Consider the following 19,987-nt stretch of genomic DNA (forward strand, 5'->3'; position numbering starts at 1 on the left):
GAGTTGTCACAGTTGCTCTTTGCTGATGATACTGTGCTTTTGGGAGATTCTGAAGAGAAGTTGCAGAGGTTGGTTAATGAGTTTGGTAGGGTATGTAAAAGAAGGAAATAAAAAGTGAATATAGGAAAGAGTAAGGTGATGAGGATAACCATAAATTTAGGTAACAGAAGACTGGATATCAGATTGGAGGGAGAGAGTATGGAGGAGGTGAATGTATTCAGATATTTGGGAGTGGACGTGTCAGCAGATGGGTCTGTGAAAGATGAGGTGAATCAGAATCGATGAGGGGAAAAAGGTGAGCGGTGCACTGAGGAGTCTGTGGAGACAAAGAACTCTATCCATGAAAGCAAAGAGGGGAATGTATGAGAGTAGTATAGTTATACCAATGTTCTTGTATGGGTGTGAGACATGGGTGGTGAATGTTGCAACAAGGAGAAGGCTGGAGGCAGTGGAGATGTCATGTCTGAGGGCAATGTGTAGTGTGAATATAATGCAGAGAATCTGTAGTTGGGATATTAGGAGGAGGTGCTGGATTACCAAAACTATTATACAGAGGGCTGAGGAGGAATTATTGAGATGGTTTGGACATGTAGAGAGGATGGAACAAAATAGAATGACTTTGAGAGTATATAAATCTGTAGTGGAGGGGAGGTGAGGTGAGGTAGGGGTCGGCCTAAGAATGGTTGGAGGGAGGGGGTAAAGGAGGTTTTGTGTTTGAGGGGCTTGGACTTCCAGCAAGCGTGCTAAGTAGGTGCAAATGGTTTTTAGGACTTGATGTGCTCTTGGAGTATAAGCAAGGCAACATTTATGAAGGGATTCAGGGAAACCGGCAGACTGGACTTGATTCCTGGAGATGGGAAGTACAGTGCCGGCACTCTGAAGGAGGAATGTTACAGTTGCAGTCTTACAACTGTAGTTTAAGCATGCCTCTGACAAGACAGTGATGGAGTGAATGATGATGAAAGTTTTTCTTTTTCGGGCCACCCTGCCTTTGTGGGAAATGGCCAATTTGTTAATAAAAAAATAATATAAATAAATATGTCAAGATCTCTAAGTTTCTTGTAAGCCAAAAATCATGTCTTTCTGGCTATTCTGTCCTCTAATATGAAGGAGGCCTACCCCTGGGCCAGGGTTCAAGAGTAAGAAAACAAGAAATTGTTCACAAGTAAAATTATTAGGTTCAGTGCTTTGTCTGTTGTGTTCGTAAGGGTCATGTCATAACTCCTAACATCCCCTTTCAGCTTTTAATAATTTGTTTTACTACCTTCTGACCTTATTTTCCTTATTTTAGGGAATACTCTTAATACAATCTCCATGTACTTTCTCTTCATTTCTGGATGTGCTTGATCAGGCGAGAGTTCTTTATGCATGACATGTTGAAGTGTGTTTTTTTTTTAATTACATCATGTTCATCTCATTCTGCAACTTTTATAAAATGATATAAGGATATTATTAACAGAGTACTTTGCATTTACAAAAAGGTTGGTGGAAAGTGATGTAATTCTAGAAAGCTTTTTTCTATGTATGTATTTACAGTGGGGTTTCGTGTATCTGACATGATTGAGACTAATGGCATTTCAGTTAAATAACATTTTCTTCTAATCAAAAGTTGGTACATTAGATTTTTTTTTTAACACGTAGGCCATCTCCCACCAAGGCAGGGTGACCCAAAAAAGAAATATTTTCACCATCATTCATCACCTTCACCATCATTCACATATTATCACTGTCTTTCCAGAGACACCCAGATATGAGTTTAGGTGTCACTCGAAACAGCCAATATTCCAGACCCCTTCTTTAAAGTGCAGGCATTGCACTTAGTTTTCATGGAATAGTCTCTATGTATGAATATACATAGATTATATATTCAAAATATTGTCTGAATTGGAATTCTTGTAATTTTTACATTTGTCATGTTCTTAGTACAGTCATATTCAGCACAAAACTTGGAAAAAAATTTCTCTGTGGTTTCAACTCTTACACTGTCACTTTCCCAGTACTGCTCTGTACTCCTAAAGTGTAGCAACATGATCTAGCTTTTTCAGCATTTCAACTATCGGCTGGATAAATAGCTCATTACTCTTTCTTTTTACTGTATTATATCTGATTTTCTAATGTTTTTTTGAAATGCACATCTTACAAGGAAGGATAAAACCTAACAGTAATACAGTATCACTTTGCTTTTAACACTTTTTATCCTGGTTTCCTTATCACAATTACCAGCATGCAGTAGGTATGTAGTATTAAAAATATGATCTGCTATTACTGCACAATTAGAGTGTAATGCATACAAAAAATTGCCAAGACAAACTTGTAGTTGTAAATAAGGACCCCAAGGTCAGGTGTAGGTACTGCAGTGCCAGGCATTTAGCGAGCTGCAGAGGATAATGGTGCCAGCTTAGTGTGATGGACATTATTCATTTTAAGGGGACACAAGGAGGAGGAGTTTGTTTTTGGTTAGAGCAGATTTGTTGGTTACGTGGGTTAAGGAAAAATGAAGTCCTGTATTTGTGATGCCATTTTTCTTCCTTGGTAATTTCACTTTGAGAAGGAAGCCACAAGTGAGAGGCCTTGAGGCAGCCCTAACAAAATTAGTCTTCTAGCTGCTTCTATTCTGTTGTACCATTTTGAGACCTCTCTCATGCAAGTGTCTCCACTTACTTTTTCATCTCTATAAAGCAGCACTTGAGAAATATACACAGAATCATTTTATGATAAATATTGGCAGTTCTTACATTAAATTTTTTCAAGCATGCAGTAATTTTAAGTTGTTTCCTCTTGATTGTTTCACTGAAAAGGATGCAAGTAGGGTAAGTTAATATAAAATAATAGATTTTCTCAGTAGTTTTACACACTGCCAATTGACTGTGCAATAACATTTAAAATTGTACAAACTTTGATATTCTGCGCTTGCTTGTGAATCTTTACTTCAGTGTATGATAGTCTAGTATAGTTGGTAAGTACCATTATATTTGTTGTGGTGTTATTGATCTTTTTTTTTCTTGAAGTCTTAATGAAACATTAAACATGCATATAATGATCAGTCTATTTATGTACATAAGTTACTGGAGAAATGGATCAGTCTCTCATTCTATTTAGATAAGTTAGTGGAGAAATGGATTAGAGTTCATTAACAATTGTTACCAGGTTCACAACAGATTTATGTTTATTGGCATGGTAATGAATACCAAATCTAATGTACGATATTTTAAGTTTCCATGGATTCTCAGTTTCTGACAATGTTGATGTTTTCAATATTTACTTCAAAACTTTCTTATCTATATCACATGAAACTATAGCTGGTTATCTTTTGCTCTAATGTGTTGAGCTCTGGAAAATTATTTCTGAACTTTTGCAAATCTTTTTCCTTCTCTTTCTTGGTATGCATCCAATTACAATTAGTATTATAGAAACTAGAAGATTTACCTCATATTTTTAGTTTCAGATTCTTTATCTCGAGTGTATTCAGCCTTTATTTTTTTAATTGGCCATTTTTTTCTGAAATAGCATAGAATTCACATATTCATAATAGAAATTTGGTAAAACACGCAGTTTTAATTTCTAAACTAGGTGGCTTAAAGAACGAGAATCTTTAAGTCGGCAACTAGAACGTGTGATGAGAAAACGTGAACGAGCAGATCCGACAGACCTTGCTGCATATAATGATTTGAATGACCAGGTGGAAGCTCTCAAAGCAAACATTGATTACATACATGAGAATATTCAAGAGAGTCAGGAGAATATAATGAGTATGGAAGAAAGTAAGGTAAGCTATCCAACTTTGTTGTGGATATGGTGAGTAGTCAGTTGAATATTGGAAATAGGGATGAAATGTTAGGTTAGGCATAAATGTAAGACAGTGTATGATGTTTCCTTGACAACATAACTTGGTTATAAATTTGACTATGTTTTCAAACAGTTATAGGAAAGGTCCAGGACAAAACAACCAGTGCTTAACACCTTAGTGTCTCCAAATTCCCTCAAATTTGATATTTAATTTTTATCTTTTGTTTAGAACTCACATCTGTAAATCTTAACTAAGTCTGACCAATAGGACAGGACAGTAAGCATTTCTTTGAACATCATAACTAAGATAGATGATGATAGTTATTAGCCATTAAACTATACGCATTTGGAATTAGCAGAATGCAAGGATTTCATTAATATAAGTTATATTCCTGTGTAAAAAATTACATACCCTCTTTGACCGTTTGACCTAGTCTAGAAGTCACAGTGATGGTTAGGACTGAATTATCCTTTAATTTCTTTTGGAACAATTCCAGTGGCCTTGCTCCAGTTGCAATATCTCAGATGTCATATTACATAATGAATACTATATCACTATATTGCAGATTGAATATTTAGTTAGGATTCAGGTGGGAAGCTAAAGTTGCTGTTTATGGTTTTAGTGTTAATACTGTATAATGTAAAAACAAAAGTGTGTCAGGTTGAGGTCATAGTGGTGTTACTCCCCAGAAACATTAATAGGATTTCTGAACCATTTATTCACATTATTGTAGTTAACTACATAAGAAATCCTACTTCATAGTCTGTATCTAGTTCTTAGGTAACTTTTAAGCCATGTGATTAGCTGCCAGAAATGCATTTCATAATTAGTGGCTTTCTTTTGTGCCTAACAATGTATTAATTCATGTAAATTACATTATTTATACTGCATACAGAAATAAAATTTTTTATTGTTGTAACAGATGTAATTAAGAATACTGAAGGTTACATGAGGAAGGTATAATTCAGATTTTTCTGTACTCTTGTAAAAGCATCTTAACAAGGAAATTTATAAAAAAAAAAAAGTGACAGAAATGAAAGGTTCTTAGGGCAGCTGTAATAGTTACATTTGCCTGAAAATTGTTGTTGACTTTTGTAAGGGATTAATTATAATGATAATTAGTTTTTTGTGAGTGTGTTAGGGTTCTGTTGGGCTAAGAAGAATATGGAACCCCGGATTTCGTACGTAATCAGTTTCAGAAGGTCGTTCTAAATCCGAAAAGTGCGAAAACCGAAGTAATATTTCCCATAAGAATAATGTAAATACAATTAATCCGTTTCAGACACCCAAAAATATTAACAAAAATACATTTTTTAAAGAATAACTATAGCTTTACATACAGAAAACAATGAGAAATAAATATAAAGAACTAATGAAATGGATAGATGAACATTTAACATCACTTTTACCTTTATTGAAGACTCCTGTTGGCATATGGAGGGAGGAGACTTTGTTTGGAGACAAGACAAAATATGTACTTCAGTATGATGCTAATATCGACTCTACGGCTTATTTATCTTACAATTCATCTTATATGACATAATAAACAATATTAATAACATAGAAACATGATATATACTCTAGAATGAATATGTCATTACATATGTAACTAGTGGTGGTGGTGGTGAGTTTATCAGGGCCTCTGACAACATAAGCCGTATAGTGGTGCATGGGCACCACCACTAAACACACTACTAGTCACAGTGAAACACCACTAGTCACACTGAAACAATGCATGTAATTTATAAATAAGAAATATTGTATAAAAACATATTAGAGAATGTAAAGAAATAAAGTGGTTATTGTGGAGAATGTAAAGAAATTTTATTTATTTATTTATTTATTATTAATTTGGACATGATACATAGATGTACAAAGAAATACAGTGGTTAAGTGTAACATGCCAAAAGCCCCTTGTATGCAGAGCATTATGGGCAGGCTTAAAATTAACTTAAGATTAACTAAGCAATGATATATTCAGTGGTAAAAATTATAGTAAACAAATAACAATTAAGCACAAATGAGTATTTCAAAGTCAGGTCATATGGTCATTTGCTGAGTTGCTGTGTAATGTAATTAAAAAAAACAAGGTTTGATAGGGTCACAGGTTATACATTTATGAGATACAGTTATTCAGTATTTATTTAGTTGTGGGTGAATAAGTGATTTTTAAGAAGAGACTTGAATTTATAAACACAGTGTTTCTTTTATATTCACAGGTAATGAATTCCAGATTTTTGGGCCTTTTATGTGCATTGAGTTTTTGCATAGTGTGAGATGGACACGAGGAACAGCAAAGAGTGATCTGTGCCTTGTGTTATGGTCATGTGTTCTGTTGAACACATTGAGATGCTGGCAGAGGTTTAGGGTGGTGGAAGATACGCAGGGCGGCATATTTGTCAGTGGCCCTATATACCTCCAACAGCATTGGAAGATTTAGTTTCGTGTCATCTTTTTTCTATCGCTTAATCACTTAACTTACTTGCTACACTGTTAATGCTACACTTGATCGCTGGCTGGAGCTATAGTCTTTATCGACTCCTGCTGCTTTAGTATTGTACATATCATAAAATCGCCGAAGAAGGCACATTCTCTCCTGTCTCTGAGCCCTTTACCACAGGGCTGGCACTAGGAACTTTCTTTGGGCCCATGGTGGCTTGTTTCACAGTCACAATCGGTAAACAAGCACAAAAATTGCGAAATGTTTCAGATGAATGCTCACTCGACCAGTGACAGAGCCAGACTGAAGCGGCATCCCGGCGGGTGGAGATGTCTGATATGCGAGATTCCCGGGACGAGGTCTGAAATTCGAAGCAAAATTTCACAGAAAAAAAAGTGTCTGAAATCTGAAAAGTCCGATATCTGGTGTGTGCGAAATCCGGGGTTCTACTGTGGTTAATAGTCATGTGATGTAGTTTTTGGTCAGAACTAGTGTATGAGTTTATAAGTCGAGGGTTCCTGCTACAAAATTATATTTTGCAAAACTTTCTCAAGATATTGTTTGAGCTAGTATTGATTTATGTAATTTGGCATGTTTATTTTTTATAACAGGAGCAGTCAGAATTGCTGCATTCAGATACCGTGACTGCTGGACTAGGCGTGGAAGAATCTCACTACCTCATCAACAAGCTGATCAGCATGACAGTTAACCAAGCCACCATTGCAGCACAGAGACAAGCAGCAATATCTGAATTGGAAGGAAAAATGAAACAGGTGTGTACATAGAAGGATAAAATAGTAAAAAGTAACTTTTATTAAAAAAATTTAGTTTCCTTTTTTCTTTACATATGGTTGTAACTGCATAATGTAACTGATAATTTTTTAGATATTGTAATGAAATCATTTTGACAAGTACCTCCAATTTCTCGAATCGAGAGCCCATTATCACCATCACTTCCTCATTATGTCAGACATCTAAACCTTGGACACAGTTTGGTATCCCATTGTCATCATTATAAATTAATTACATAGCCAATATCCTTTCTCTTCCATCCAGTTGCAATAACTGTAAAAGTTTTGTGGTTTTTAACTATTTCAAAGTCTGTGCCATAGTACTATAGGTTTGAACTCAGGGCCTGTCTCATAGCACTACGTGATGAGCTCAGCTCACTCAGATAAACGGTGAGCAGTAAATTTGGGCCCAGATATGAGAGTGGGTCTATGCGGTGAGTGTACACCTTGTAAGAACAACCTTCCCCACGCAGTGAATGATGGGGAAAAACTGACCAGGAATTTGGTTTAAAATAGCGATTTGCAGTGAATTTTCGGATGGTTTTTGTGGTTGTATTCTTGGTTTCTTGGTATCAATTGATAGAATGGATGATATATTACAGTAATATAGATGATTTTGATTGCTTTCAGGACTGAAAGAAGCTTGAAATTGAGCTGAAAGTAGCAAAAATGTTCAATCTTTGCCAGTATTCCAGAGGACACAAATTACGTCGCTCATCCAATACATGTCCAATTGGCCAATCTGATACGCATTTAGGAATGCACTGACATTATTTATACAATTATTACAATAATTCAGTAGTCTTCATAAAAGTAAATTTTCTATTTTTTTGTGTGAATAATAATTCAAAATGGAAGGCAAGTGTAATATATGAGAGGCCTGGGGACATAACTAATGAACAGAGAAACTGCTGTTGTAGTGCCAGGAATATTTACATTGTTTATTCTGGACCCTTTTTTTAAACTGGCAATTTTTGTGTGAAACTGGGTGGTTTCTTGTACTCAGTTGATAGAATGGAAGAAATACTAGCGAAACAGCTATTAGTTTCGTCAATTGGAGTAATGGAATTGGCCTGAAATATGACAGTGGGCAAAATCACCAATGCATAAATATCACCAAGACCACTAACTTTGCAAGAGCATAACCCATAAATTTTCCCACAAATTTCATGCTTTTGGTTTCATTACCTTCAGAAAAAGGTTCTCTATCTTTTCATAAGTTTTTTTTTTTGACCCTGAGAGCAATTTTCAGATCAGGGGTCTGGACCCTGAGAGGGTTAATATTAGAGTGAAAATGCTGTGAAGTAGTAACCTGGGTGTACTGTCAGTAGACACAAACTCTGTTACAGGTACTTCTCACTTAACTCTTTCATTGTCAGTCCTGTTACATCACGGCTTTGAAGCCAGTGTTGATCCCGTAGTATGACACCATGAGCTTAGCTCACTCAGATAAGCTGTGAGCAGTAAATTTAGGCCTAGATGTGAGAGAATGGGTCTATGTGGTAAGTGTGCACCATATAAAAAAAAATCTTGCAGCACGCAGTGCATAACGAGAAAACTGTGACCATGTTTTTTGGCTTAAAACAGCGACTTTGCAGTGTATTTTTGCATGGTTTTTATGGTTGTACAGGTCCACATCCCTTTATCTGAAACCCTTGGGGCCAGTACTGTTTCGAATTTCAGAATTTTTCGAATTTCAGAATGAAGGTGGGATCTAGGACAGCGCCCCATAATCAAACATTAACATTGCAGCAAAAATGTATGAATACTCACACTCAGTGAGATAAATAAAGACTACAAATACTACTACTACTACTTTTCTTTCAACACACTGGCCGTATCCCACCGAGGCGGGGTGGCCCAAAAGGAAAAATGAAATTTTTTTTTTTTTTTTTTTTTTTTTTTCCAACAAACCGGCCGTATCCCACCGAGGCAGGTTGGCCCAAAAAGAAAAACAAAAGTTTCTCTTTTTAAATTTAGTAATTTATACAGGAGAAGGGGTTACTAGCCCCTTGCTCCCGGCATTTTAGTTGCCTCTTACAACACGCATGGCTTACGGAGGAAGAATTCTGTTCCACTTCCCCATGGAGATAAGAGGAAATAAACAAGAACAAGAACTAGAAAGAAAATAGAAAACCCAGAGGGGTGTGTATATATATGCTTGTACATGTATGTGTAGTGTGACCTAAGTGTAAGTAAAAGTAGCAAGATGTACCTGAAATCTTGCATGTTCATGAGACAGAAAAAAGACACCAGCAATCCTACCATCATGTAAAACAATTACAGGCTTTCGTTTTACACTCACTTGGCAGGACGGTAGTACCTCCCTGGGCGGTTGCTGTCTACCAACCTACTACCTAGATCTACTACTACTACTACGGTTTATTTATAGAGTAATATATTGTTAAATGACATAATGGGATAATTGTAGACCATCTGTCATATTAACATAGGTTTCTGTCTAATCAATCTCTTTAACAGAGTAAATTACCATAATCTCTTCCTCACTGATAAAAGCACATTGTTCAAGGCCAGCAATTAACTGATCACACTTTTTCACCATATCGTCTATGGAGACTTTTTCACCTGTGTTGACAATGTCATCATCATCATCTACTCTTCTTCTTTCTTCTTCTTCTTCTTTTCTTTCTTCTTCTTTTTGATTATAATAATAATAATAATCATCATCTACTATTCTCATTCTTATTTGTATTTAACACCATTTCAGCAATTTCACCATCACTCAAGGAATGCACAACAAGTGCATCATTGTCAATGTGCAGCATTTCTTTGATATCAGCTTCCTGTAACTTATTCACACTTTTGTCTGATAAACTTTTAGCATAAGTTACGAGGTTTGATATCATCTTAAGCCATAGTCTGTGCCAAGTATCTGTTAATGTTGACTTATCAACATCCTTCCAAGCATTAAGGGGCGGTATCACATGTGCGGCGCGCAAGTGACAAAAAAAATTATGGAAATTGAGTTATCATATAGAAAAATAGCTTACCTCATTGGCAACAGAATGGTACAGTACAAGAATCAATATTCTATGATATTCCTACAAGGAATTAGTCATTTATATCATGTATCATGAGGCCTTATGTGTGTGCTATGCCTGCTCACAACCTTTTTTTTTTTTTTATCCTTTCTAATATACAGGTAATTGATGATTTGGCATCATAAGAGAGCGGGCAGAGCTAATACACAATCTGAGAGCCAATCAGGAACCTTCTAGGAACGTTAGATTACGTCAGTGGAATTCCTGAGTCTCGGGACGGAGGAGATTCTAGTTCAATATTATGCTAATATCAACTCTGCAGCTTATTTATCTATCACTATTCATCTAATATGACATAATAAACAATATAAATGACATAGAAACATGATATATACTCTAGAATGAATAAAATAGACCATAATATGGTGAGTGTTGACGACGAATGCTGCACATAAAATCATTTCCCCTCCTTCCTATAACGTGTTCTTTGGCCTTGGGTAAGAGAAAATGGAGTTTTGGAGAGGCTAACTGCACTAGATCACTAGTTTCATAAGGAAAACACTGAAACAATAGCAATTTTCTCTGAAAATTTTTTTTTCTTGAGACGGGAAGCCTGCTGGTGTTCCAGGCGAATACGTATCTTGGAAGTAAGTTATTGACTTATTTCACTGTGGTGAGCATTTGCTATTTAATTAAATGAAATAATATTCACAGGAATCATAAAAGAATGATTGTTCTTAATTTTCAAGGTTTACTCCACACTCCACGAAAAAACTTCGGTTCTCGGAACTTTTCCAATTTCAGAATTTCAGATAAAGGGATGTGGACCTGTATTCTCAGTTTCTTGGTCTCATTTGATTGAATGGAAGATATATTTCAGAAATTGAGGTGATTTGATTAGTTTCAGGACAAAGTAGCTTGAAATTGAGTACACAAATGGCATCACTTGTCCAATACGCATCCAGCTGGCCAGTCTAATACTCATTTAGGAATGTACTGACATTATTTATACAGTTATTACAATAATGCAGTAGTCTGCATAACAGTAAATCTTCTATTTTTTGTGTGAGTAAAAATTCAAAATGAAAAGTTGACTAATACTTGTGGGTTTACCACAAGTATTATTCAAAGTGTAGAGGTGGGGTTGTTGAGGTGGTTTGGACATACAGAGAGGATGAAAAAATAGGATGACTAGAAGGGCATATAGATCTGGGGTAGAGAGGAGAAAGTGTAGGGGTTATCACAGGAATGGTTGGAGGGAAAGAGTAAAGGAGGTTTTGAGCACTAGGAGCTTGTACATCCAACAAGCTTGTGTGAGTATGTTAGACAGAAATGAGTGCAGGCAAGTGGTTTTCATAGTTTGATGTGCTGCTGCATTGTAAGCAAGGTAGCTCTTATAAAGGGATTTGGGGAAACCTGTTAGCTGGACTTGATTCCTGGAGGTGGTAAGTAGTGCTTGCATTCTGGATGAGCACTGGGGATGATGCAGTTTGGAAGGTTATCTGAGCTGTGATGTTGGCATGCTTCTTACAGGAGAACGATTCAATGAATGATTATAAAAGTGTTCCTTCTTTTTTGGGGGGTCACCTTTACCTTGGTGGGAGATGCCAGTGTGTTAAAACCATTCATGTTTAGTGAAAAAACTATTAGCAGATAAAAAAGTATTCATTTTTTTTTTTTTTTTTTCCAACAAACCGGCCGTATCCCACCAAGGCAGGGTGGCCCAAAAAGAAAAACGAAAGTTTCTCTTTTTAAATTTAGTAATTTATACGGGAGAAGGGGTTACTAGCCCCTTGCTCCTGGCATTTTAGTCGCCTCTTACAACACGCATGGCTTACGGAGGAAGAATTCTGTTCCACTTCCCCATGGAGATAAAAGGAAATAAACAACAACAAGAACTAGAAAGAAAATAGAAGAAAACCCAGAGGGATGTGTATATATACATATATATGCTTGTACATGCATGTGTAGTGTGACCTAAGTGTAAGTAGAAGTAGCAAGACGTACCTGAAATCTTGCATGTTTATGAGACAGAAAAAAAGGACACCAGCAATCCTACCATCATGTAAAACAATTACAGGCTTTCGTTTTACACTCACTTGGCAGGACGGTAGTACCTCCCTGGGCGGTTGCTGTCTACCAACCTACTACCTAGAAAAGTATTCATATTTAAATAAAAATATTAGCAGATTATTTGGCCTTCTTGAAAATTTCCCAAAAAGCCAACTCAATTTAGGGGTGAATGTACATAAGTTACCAGTGTGTATTTTTAGAATAACTGCTAATACTAATTACAAAACAGATGGAGCAAACTACGAGTGTTCAAGAGCAGTTGCTGGCCCATGTACTTGGGGACAAGGATCTCGAGGTGTACAGTTTAATGTCGTCCCTCGTGGCTGCTGAGGATAACACACCTGCATCCACAGAGTCATCCCGATCAAATTCCCCAACAGATGGGTAAGGAATTGTCATACTTAAGTGTGCCTAAAATATTGAGTTAGTAGGAGTAAAATGTCTTTTTTTTTTTTTTTTTATAAAGTTAAGCTTGTTATTTGTGAATAAGAAACATGAAAGATTTTTAAACTTTTTTGTTTTAAGTTTTTAAAAGCTTGTATTTTTCTCTTCAATAGTTTTATTATTGGCTACACTTACACTGCAGCAATTGACTCCAATTTCTTCACCACCATCACCACAACATCCTTTCAGTAACTGCTGTTTGTATAATTCTTTGTCAGTTTTCCCTTAATTGTGTTCACCTAGTTGAGGGTGCATGGTCAAGTCTTAGCTACTGGCTCCTGCCTCTCAACTATTCAGTCACTATTCCTGCTCCCATCATACTTTACTCTTTAAACTTTATATCTTTCTCCATGTTCCCATCTACTTTTCAACAGCACATGCTTTACACACACACACACACACACACACACACACACACACACACACACACACACACACACACACACACACACACACACACACACACACACACACACTCACACTCACACACTCACTCACACTCACTCACTCACTCACTCACTCACTCACACACACACTCACACACTCACTCTTACTTATTTGTCAGTGCAAGCCAGTCATTCATTCACTTTTATAATTGATTGAACAATATGTAGAATTCTTTGACAGATGTCTCAACTGTACCTTCACTTGAGAGTAATTGAAATATCTGAGGAAAATCTGCACATAGCCAGGCCTCCCTCAAGAGATAAGAGTTTCCGGAGGGAACACTGCATGTATGTAAATAGAAAAAGAAGTTTTATCCAAGAATTTCATCTGTTCATAAGAGACTAATACAACATGAGTATACTGTGTATATTAGCTTGAAGTGAAGTTTGTAAGGTGAAACAGCATGTGAAGGTCACATATGATAGTCAACTGGGTAGGTGAGAACAGGTGATCTCAGGGTCAAGTTTAGGAAGGTTAAGCTTCATTAAGACTTCAGAGATTGTGAAGTAGTATTTGTGGTGGCTATTCCTGCTGAATATAAACAAAGAGTTTCCTATGATGGTCAGTTTCCCTGATAAGCTTCGCTTCTGGGAAATTCATATGGCTGGCAGCCAGCCAGCCAGCCAGCCAGCCAGCCAGCCAGCCAGCCAGCCAGCCAGCCAGCCAGCCAGCCAGCCAGCCAGCCAGCCAGCCAGCCAGCCAGCCAGCCAGCCAGCCAGCCAGCCAGCCAGCCAGCCAGCCAGCCAGCCAGCCAGCCAGCCAGCCAGCCAGCCAGCCAGCCAGCCAGCCAGCCAGCCAGCCAGCCAGCCAGCCAGCCAGCCAGCCAGCCAGCCAGCCAGCCAGCCAGCCAGCCAGCCAGCCAGCCAGCCAGCCAGCCAGCCAGCCAGCCAGCCAGCCAGCCAGCCAGCCAGCCAGCCAGCCAGCCAGCCAGCCAGCCAGCCAGCCAGCCAGCCAGCCAGCCAGCCAGCCAGCCAGCCAGCCAGCCAGCCAGCCAGCCAGCCAGCCAGCCAGCCAGCCAGCCAGCCAGCCAGCCAGCCAGCCAGCCAGCCAGCCAGCCAGCCAGCCAGCCAGCCAGCCAGCCAGCCAGCCAGCCAGCCAGCCAGCCAGCCAGCCAGCCAGCCAGCCAGCCAGCCAGCCAGCCAGCCAGCCAGCCAGCCAGCCAGCCAGCCAGCCAGCCAGCCATCCAGCCAGCCAGCCAGCCAGCCAGCCAGCCAGCCAGCCAGCCAGCCAGCCAGCCAGCCAGCCAGCCAGGCATCCAGCCAGCCAGGCATCCAGCCAGGCATCCAGCCAGCCAGCCAGCCAGCCAGCCAGGCATCCAGCCAGCCAGCCAGCCAGCCAGCCAGCCAGCCAGCCATCCAGCCAGCCAGCCAGCCAGCCAGCCAGCCAGCCAGCCAGCCAGCCAGCCAGCCAGCCAGCCAGCCAGCCAGCCAGCCAGCCAGCCAGCCAGCCAGCCAGCCAGCCAGCCAGCCAGCCAGCCAGCCAGCCAGCCAGCCAGCCAGCCAGCCAGCCAGCCAGCCAGCCAGCCAGCCAGCCAGCCAGCCAGCCAGCCAGCCAGCCAGCCAGCCAGCCAGCCAGCCAGCCAGCCAGCCAGCCAGCCAGCCAGCCAGCCAGCCAGCCAGCCAGCCAGCCAGCCAGCCAGCCAGCCAGCCAGCCAGCCAGCCAGCCAGCCAGCCAGCCAGCCAGCCAGCCAGCCAGCCAGCCAGCCAGCCCGCCAGCCAGCCAGCCAGCCAGCCAGCCAGCCAGCCAGCCAGCCAGCCAGCCAGCCAGCCAGCCCGCCAGCCAGCCCGCCAGCCCGCCAGCCAGCCAGCCAGCCAGCCAGCCAGCCAGCCAGCCAGCCAGCCAGCCAGCCAGCCAGCCAGCCAGCCAGCCAGCCAGCCAGCCAGCCAGCCAGCCAGCCAGCCAGCCAGCCAGCCAGCCAGCCAGCCAGCCAGCCAGCCAGCCAGCCAGCCAGCCAGCCAGCCAGCCAGCCAGCCAGCCAGCCAGCCAGCCAGCCAGCCAGCCAGCCAGCCAGCCCGCCCGCCCGCCAGCCAGCCAGCCAGCCAGCCAGCCAGCCAGCCAGCCAGCCAGCCAGCCAGCCAGCCAGCCCGCCCGCCAGTTTATTGCTGGTTTGGTTAACAAGAAGTATGATTTATCTATCAGATATTCCATATACAAGCTGGCCATGAATGCACCTAGAGGTGAGCTCAAACGAGCGATAACCTTTTCAGTGTCTTAGCTGAAGCCAATATCAGGGGTTGCTAATTTTTCTTTAAGAGCCATAAAAGACTTAAAAAGATAGGAAAACTGATGTACACCACTGCTGGCATTTATACCATTCCTAGTGGCAGGTGTGAAAAATTTTGTGGGAAAACTTCCAGGGACCTAAAAACTTGAGTAAGAAAATATACAATATATGCATGTAGGAGGGATGAGATACACAATGCATGCACTGTACAGTACACTGAGAATCACCATGTGAATTTCCCAGAAATGAAATATAAAATCTAGAAAAGCAATTGTTAGAGAATATTGTGTTGAGAATCAGCAGGAATAGCCATTACAAATACTTTTTTCACAAAATTGAGTTGTTCACAATTTCTGAAGTCTTGTTCTTCCTAAACCTGATAATATGATAACTTAACCTCGTCTTCCCAGCCAGCTACTATGTGCAGCTTCACCTATATTCCATTTCTCCTCAGGAACCTTGCCTCAAGTCACTATATATACTCAGGTTGTGTTATTATCTGCATGACTCAGTGTCCCTGGTGGATGAAATGTCTTATAAAACACCATAACCTGCATATTGTCTTAAATACATCCTTCAAGTTAATTCTGTCATTGAAACACTACATCACACAAGCATAGGATAGACAGTATGAATTTCAGAATATCTAAAATATATGGTTTTTGTAATACACTAGACCATTGGATAACATGGTAGTTACATTTCTAAAAACGTGTAATAAAAAAAAAGTGTGTAAACTGAACTGAAGAACATATGGGAAAAATGGGGTTATGTTCACTAGATCTTCCCCCAAAAAAGCCAACCAAATTTTTTATAGGTGTCAAAATTGTAAAAAGCAATGATGATGATAATGTAATTGAAGGTTGATATGGCGATGTGCATCAAAGCTAGTAGAGATGCAATCGCATCTCTACTAGCAGACAGAGGTACTTTGTCCTACTTGTTGCAACTATATGAGAGCTATAAAAGAGGGGTTAGAGTAGTTGGGGTGGTCTTCAGGTAGTGAGGAAATGGTGTAGGTGTAAGCATGTACTGTGGGAGAAATTGTTTGGGTTGGTTGTGTGGGGGTAGATTGTTGGTTGGGATGGTGTGGGTGAAGGAGTGTGGTCATCTGGGAGTTGTGTAGATGAAGGTATGTGGCCATGGGTGAGTTGTGTGGGTGGTGGTTACTGGTTGGAATATTGTGAGTGATAATGTAGGGTTCGATAGACGGGAGATGGCAGTAAGCAAAACACTAATGGACTGTTATGGGAGGAGATATATTGAGAATACTTGGTAGAGGCCCCCAGCTTGTGTCTGACTGTCTCTAAGCCTAGTAGAGTTCTGAGGCAGAGGCCTGTGGCTTAGCTGACTGGTTTAGAGAAGTCTGTGACATCAGCATGGCAAGGGAGTTTGGCTGTAGATATATTAGTAATCTGTATACTACACAAGCATTACACTGTTGACAGTGAAAGCATGCAGCCATGGGGGAATTATAAGTGCGAGGGGTATGGGTGGGGGTTGTGGGTGGTATCAGCACTACATCCATGCACATTTAAGCATCCCAGTTTTATAAAGTTTTTTTTTTAAAAGAGAAGAAGAAAAACTTTATAAAACTGGGATGCTTAAATGTGTGTGGATGTAGTGCGGATGACAAGAAACAGATGATTGCTGATGTTATGAATGAAAAGAAGTTGGATGTCCTGGCCCTAAGCGAAACAAAGCTGAAGGGGGTAGGGGAGTTTCAGTGGGGGGAAATAAATGGGATTAAATCTGGAGTATCTGAGAGAGTTAGAGCAAAGGAAGGGGTAGCAGTAATGTTGAATGATCAGTTATGGAAGGAGAAAAAAGAATATGAATGTGTAAATTCAAGAATTATGTGGATTAAAGTAAAGGTTGGATGCGAGAAGTGGGTCATAATAAGCGTGTATGCACCTGGAGAAGAGAGGAATGCAGAGGAGAGAGAGAGATTTTGGGAGATGTTAAGTGAATGTATAGGAGCCTTTGAACCAAGTGAGAGAGTAATTGTGGTAGGGAACCTGAATGCTAAAGTAGGAGAAACTTTTAGAGAGGGTGTGGTAGGTAAGTTTGGGGTGCCAGGTGTAAATGATAATGGGAGCCCTTTGATTGAACTTTGTATAGAAAGTGGTTTAGTTATAGGTAATACATATTTTAAGGAAAAGAGGATAAATAAGTATACAAGATATGATGTAGGGCGAAATGACAGTAGTTTGTTGGATTATGTATTGGTAGATAAAAGACTGTTGAGTAGACTTCAGGATGTACATGTTTATAGAGGGGCCACAGATATATCAGATCACTTTCTAGTTGTAGCTACACTGAGAGTAAAAGGTAGATGGGATACAAGGAGAATAGAAGTATCAGGGAAGAGAGAGGTGAAGGTTTATAAACTAAAAGAGGAGGCAGTTAGGGTAAGATATAAACAGCTATTGGAGGATAGATGGGCTAATGAGAGCATAGGCAATGGGGTCGAAGAGGTATGGGGTAGGTTTAAAAATGTAGTGTTAGTGTTCAGCAGAAGTTTGTGGTTACAGGAAAGTGGGTGCGGGAGGGAAGAAGAGCGATTGGTGGAATGATGATGTAAAGAGAGTAGTAAGGGAGAAAAAGTTAGCATATGAGAAGTTTTTACAAAGTAGAAGTGATGCAAGGAGGGAAGAGTATATGGAGAAAAAGAGAGAGGTTAAGAAAGTGGTGAAGCAATGTAAAAAAGAGTAAATGAGTGGGTGAGATGTTATCAACAAATTTTGTTGAAAATAAGAAAAAGTTTTGGAGTGAGATTAACAAGTTAAGAAAGCCTAGAGAACAAATGGATTTGTCAGTTAAAAATAGGAGAGGAGAGTTATTAAATGGAGAGTTAGAGGTATTGGGAAGATGGAGGGAATATTTTGAGGAATTGTTAAATGTTGATGAAGATAGGGAAGCTGTGATTTAGTGTATAGGACAAGGAGGAATAACATCTTGTAGGAGTGAGGAAGAGCCAGTTGTGAGTGTGGGGGAAGTTCGTGAGGCAGTAGGTAAAATGAAAGGGGGTAAGGCAGCCGGGATTGATGGAATAAAGATACAAATGTTAAAAGCAGGTGGGGATATAATTTTGGAGTGGTTGGTGCAATTATTTAATAAATGTATGGAAGAGGGTAAGGTACCTAGGGATTGGCAGAGAGCATGCATAGTTTCTTTGTATAAAGGCAAAGGGGATAAAAGAGAGTGCAAAAATTATAGGGGGATAAGTCTGCTGAGTATACCTGGTAAAGTGTATGGTAGAGTTATTATTGAAAGAATTAAGAGTAAGACGGAGAATAGGATAGCAGATGAACAAGGAGGCTTTAGGAAAGGTAGGGGGTGTGTGGACCAGGTGTTTACAGTGAAACATATAAGTGAACAGTATTTAGATAAGGCTAAAGAGGTCTTTGTGGCATTTATGGATTTGGAAAAGGCGTATGACAGGGTGGATAGGGGGGCAATGTGGCAGATGTTGCAAGTGTATGGTGTAGGAGGTAGGTTACTGAAAGCAGTGAAGAGTTTTTACGAGGATAGTGAGGCTCAAGTTAGAGTATGTAGGAAAGAGGGAAATTTTTTCCCAGTAAAAGTAGGCCTTAGACAAGGATGTGTGATGTCACCGTGGTTGTTGAATATATTTATAGATGGGGTTGTAAGAGAAGTAAATGCGAGGGTCTTGGCAAGAGGCGTGGAGTTAAAAGATAAAGAATCGCACACAAAGTGGGAATTGTCACAGCTGCTCTTTGCTGATGACACTGTGCTCTTGGGAGATTCTGAAGAGAAGTTGCAGAGATTGGTGGATGAATTTGGTAGGGTGTGCAAAAGAAGAAAATTAAAGGTGAATACAGGAAAGAGTAAGGTTATGAGGATAACAAAAAGATTAGGTGATGAAAGATTGAATATCAAATTGGAGGGAGAGAGTATGGAGGAGGTGAATGTATTCAGATATTTGGGAGTGGACGTGTCAGCGGATGGGTCTATGAAAGATGAGGTGAATCATAGAATTGATGAGGGGAAAAGAGTGAGTGGTGCACTTAGGAGTCTGTGGAGACAAAGAACTTTGTCCTTGGAGGCAAAGAGGGGAATGTATGAGAGTATAGTTTGACCAACGCTCTTATATGGGTGTGAAGCATGGGTGATGAATGTTGCAGCGAGGAGAAGGCTGGAGGAAGTGGAGATGTCATGTCTGAGGGCAATGTGTGGTGTGAATGTAATGCAGAAAATTCGTAGTTTGGAAGTTAGGAGGAGGTGCGGGATTACCAAAACTGTTGTCCAGAGGGCTGAGGAAGGGTTGTTGAGGTGGTTCGGACATGTAGAGAGAATGGAGCGAAACAGAATGACTTCAAGAGTGTATCAGTCTGTAGTGGAAGGAAGGCGGGGTAGGGGTCGGCCTAGGAAAGGTTGGAGAGAGGGGGTAAAGGAGGTTTTGTGTGCGAGGGGCTTGGACTTCCAGCAGGCATGCGTGAGCGTGTTTGATAGGAGTGAATGGAGACAAATGGTTTTTAATACTTGACGTGCTGTTGGAGTGTGAGCAAAGTAACATTTATGAAGGGGTTCAGGGAAACTGGCAGGCCAGACTTGAGTCCTGGAGATGGGAAGTACAGTGCCTGCACTCTGAAGGAGGGGTGTTAATGTTGCAGTTTAAAAACTGTAGTGTAAAGCACCCTTCTGGCAAGACAGTGATGGAGTGAATGATGGTGAAAGTTTTTCTTTTTCGGGCCACCCTGCCTTGGTGGGAATCGGCCAGTGTGATAATAAAAATAAAAAATAACTTGGTAGAGG

General features: G+C 40.3%; 1 protein-coding gene across 5 annotated transcripts in view; it reads left to right on the top strand.

Moving 5' to 3' along the window:
• The window catches only part of Klp31E (kinesin-like protein 31E), a 526,989-nt gene that overhangs the window by 474,608 nt on the left and 32,394 nt on the right, over window positions 1–19,987 (top strand). For all 5 annotated transcript variants that reach the window (XM_070096582.1, XM_070096581.1, XM_070096585.1 and 2 more), the window contains 3 exons: window positions 3,571–3,766; window positions 6,839–7,000; window positions 12,323–12,477. In XM_070096582.1, coding sequence (XP_069952683.1) covers window positions 3,571–3,766; window positions 6,839–7,000; window positions 12,323–12,477 — 513 coding nt within the window. The remainder of the gene's footprint in view (window positions 1–3,570; window positions 3,767–6,838; window positions 7,001–12,322; window positions 12,478–19,987) is intronic.

This window comes from Cherax quadricarinatus, chromosome 54, assembly GCF_038502225.1.
Source record: "Cherax quadricarinatus isolate ZL_2023a chromosome 54, ASM3850222v1, whole genome shotgun sequence".
NCBI classification, from domain to species: Eukaryota; Metazoa; Arthropoda; class Malacostraca; order Decapoda; family Parastacidae; genus Cherax; species Cherax quadricarinatus.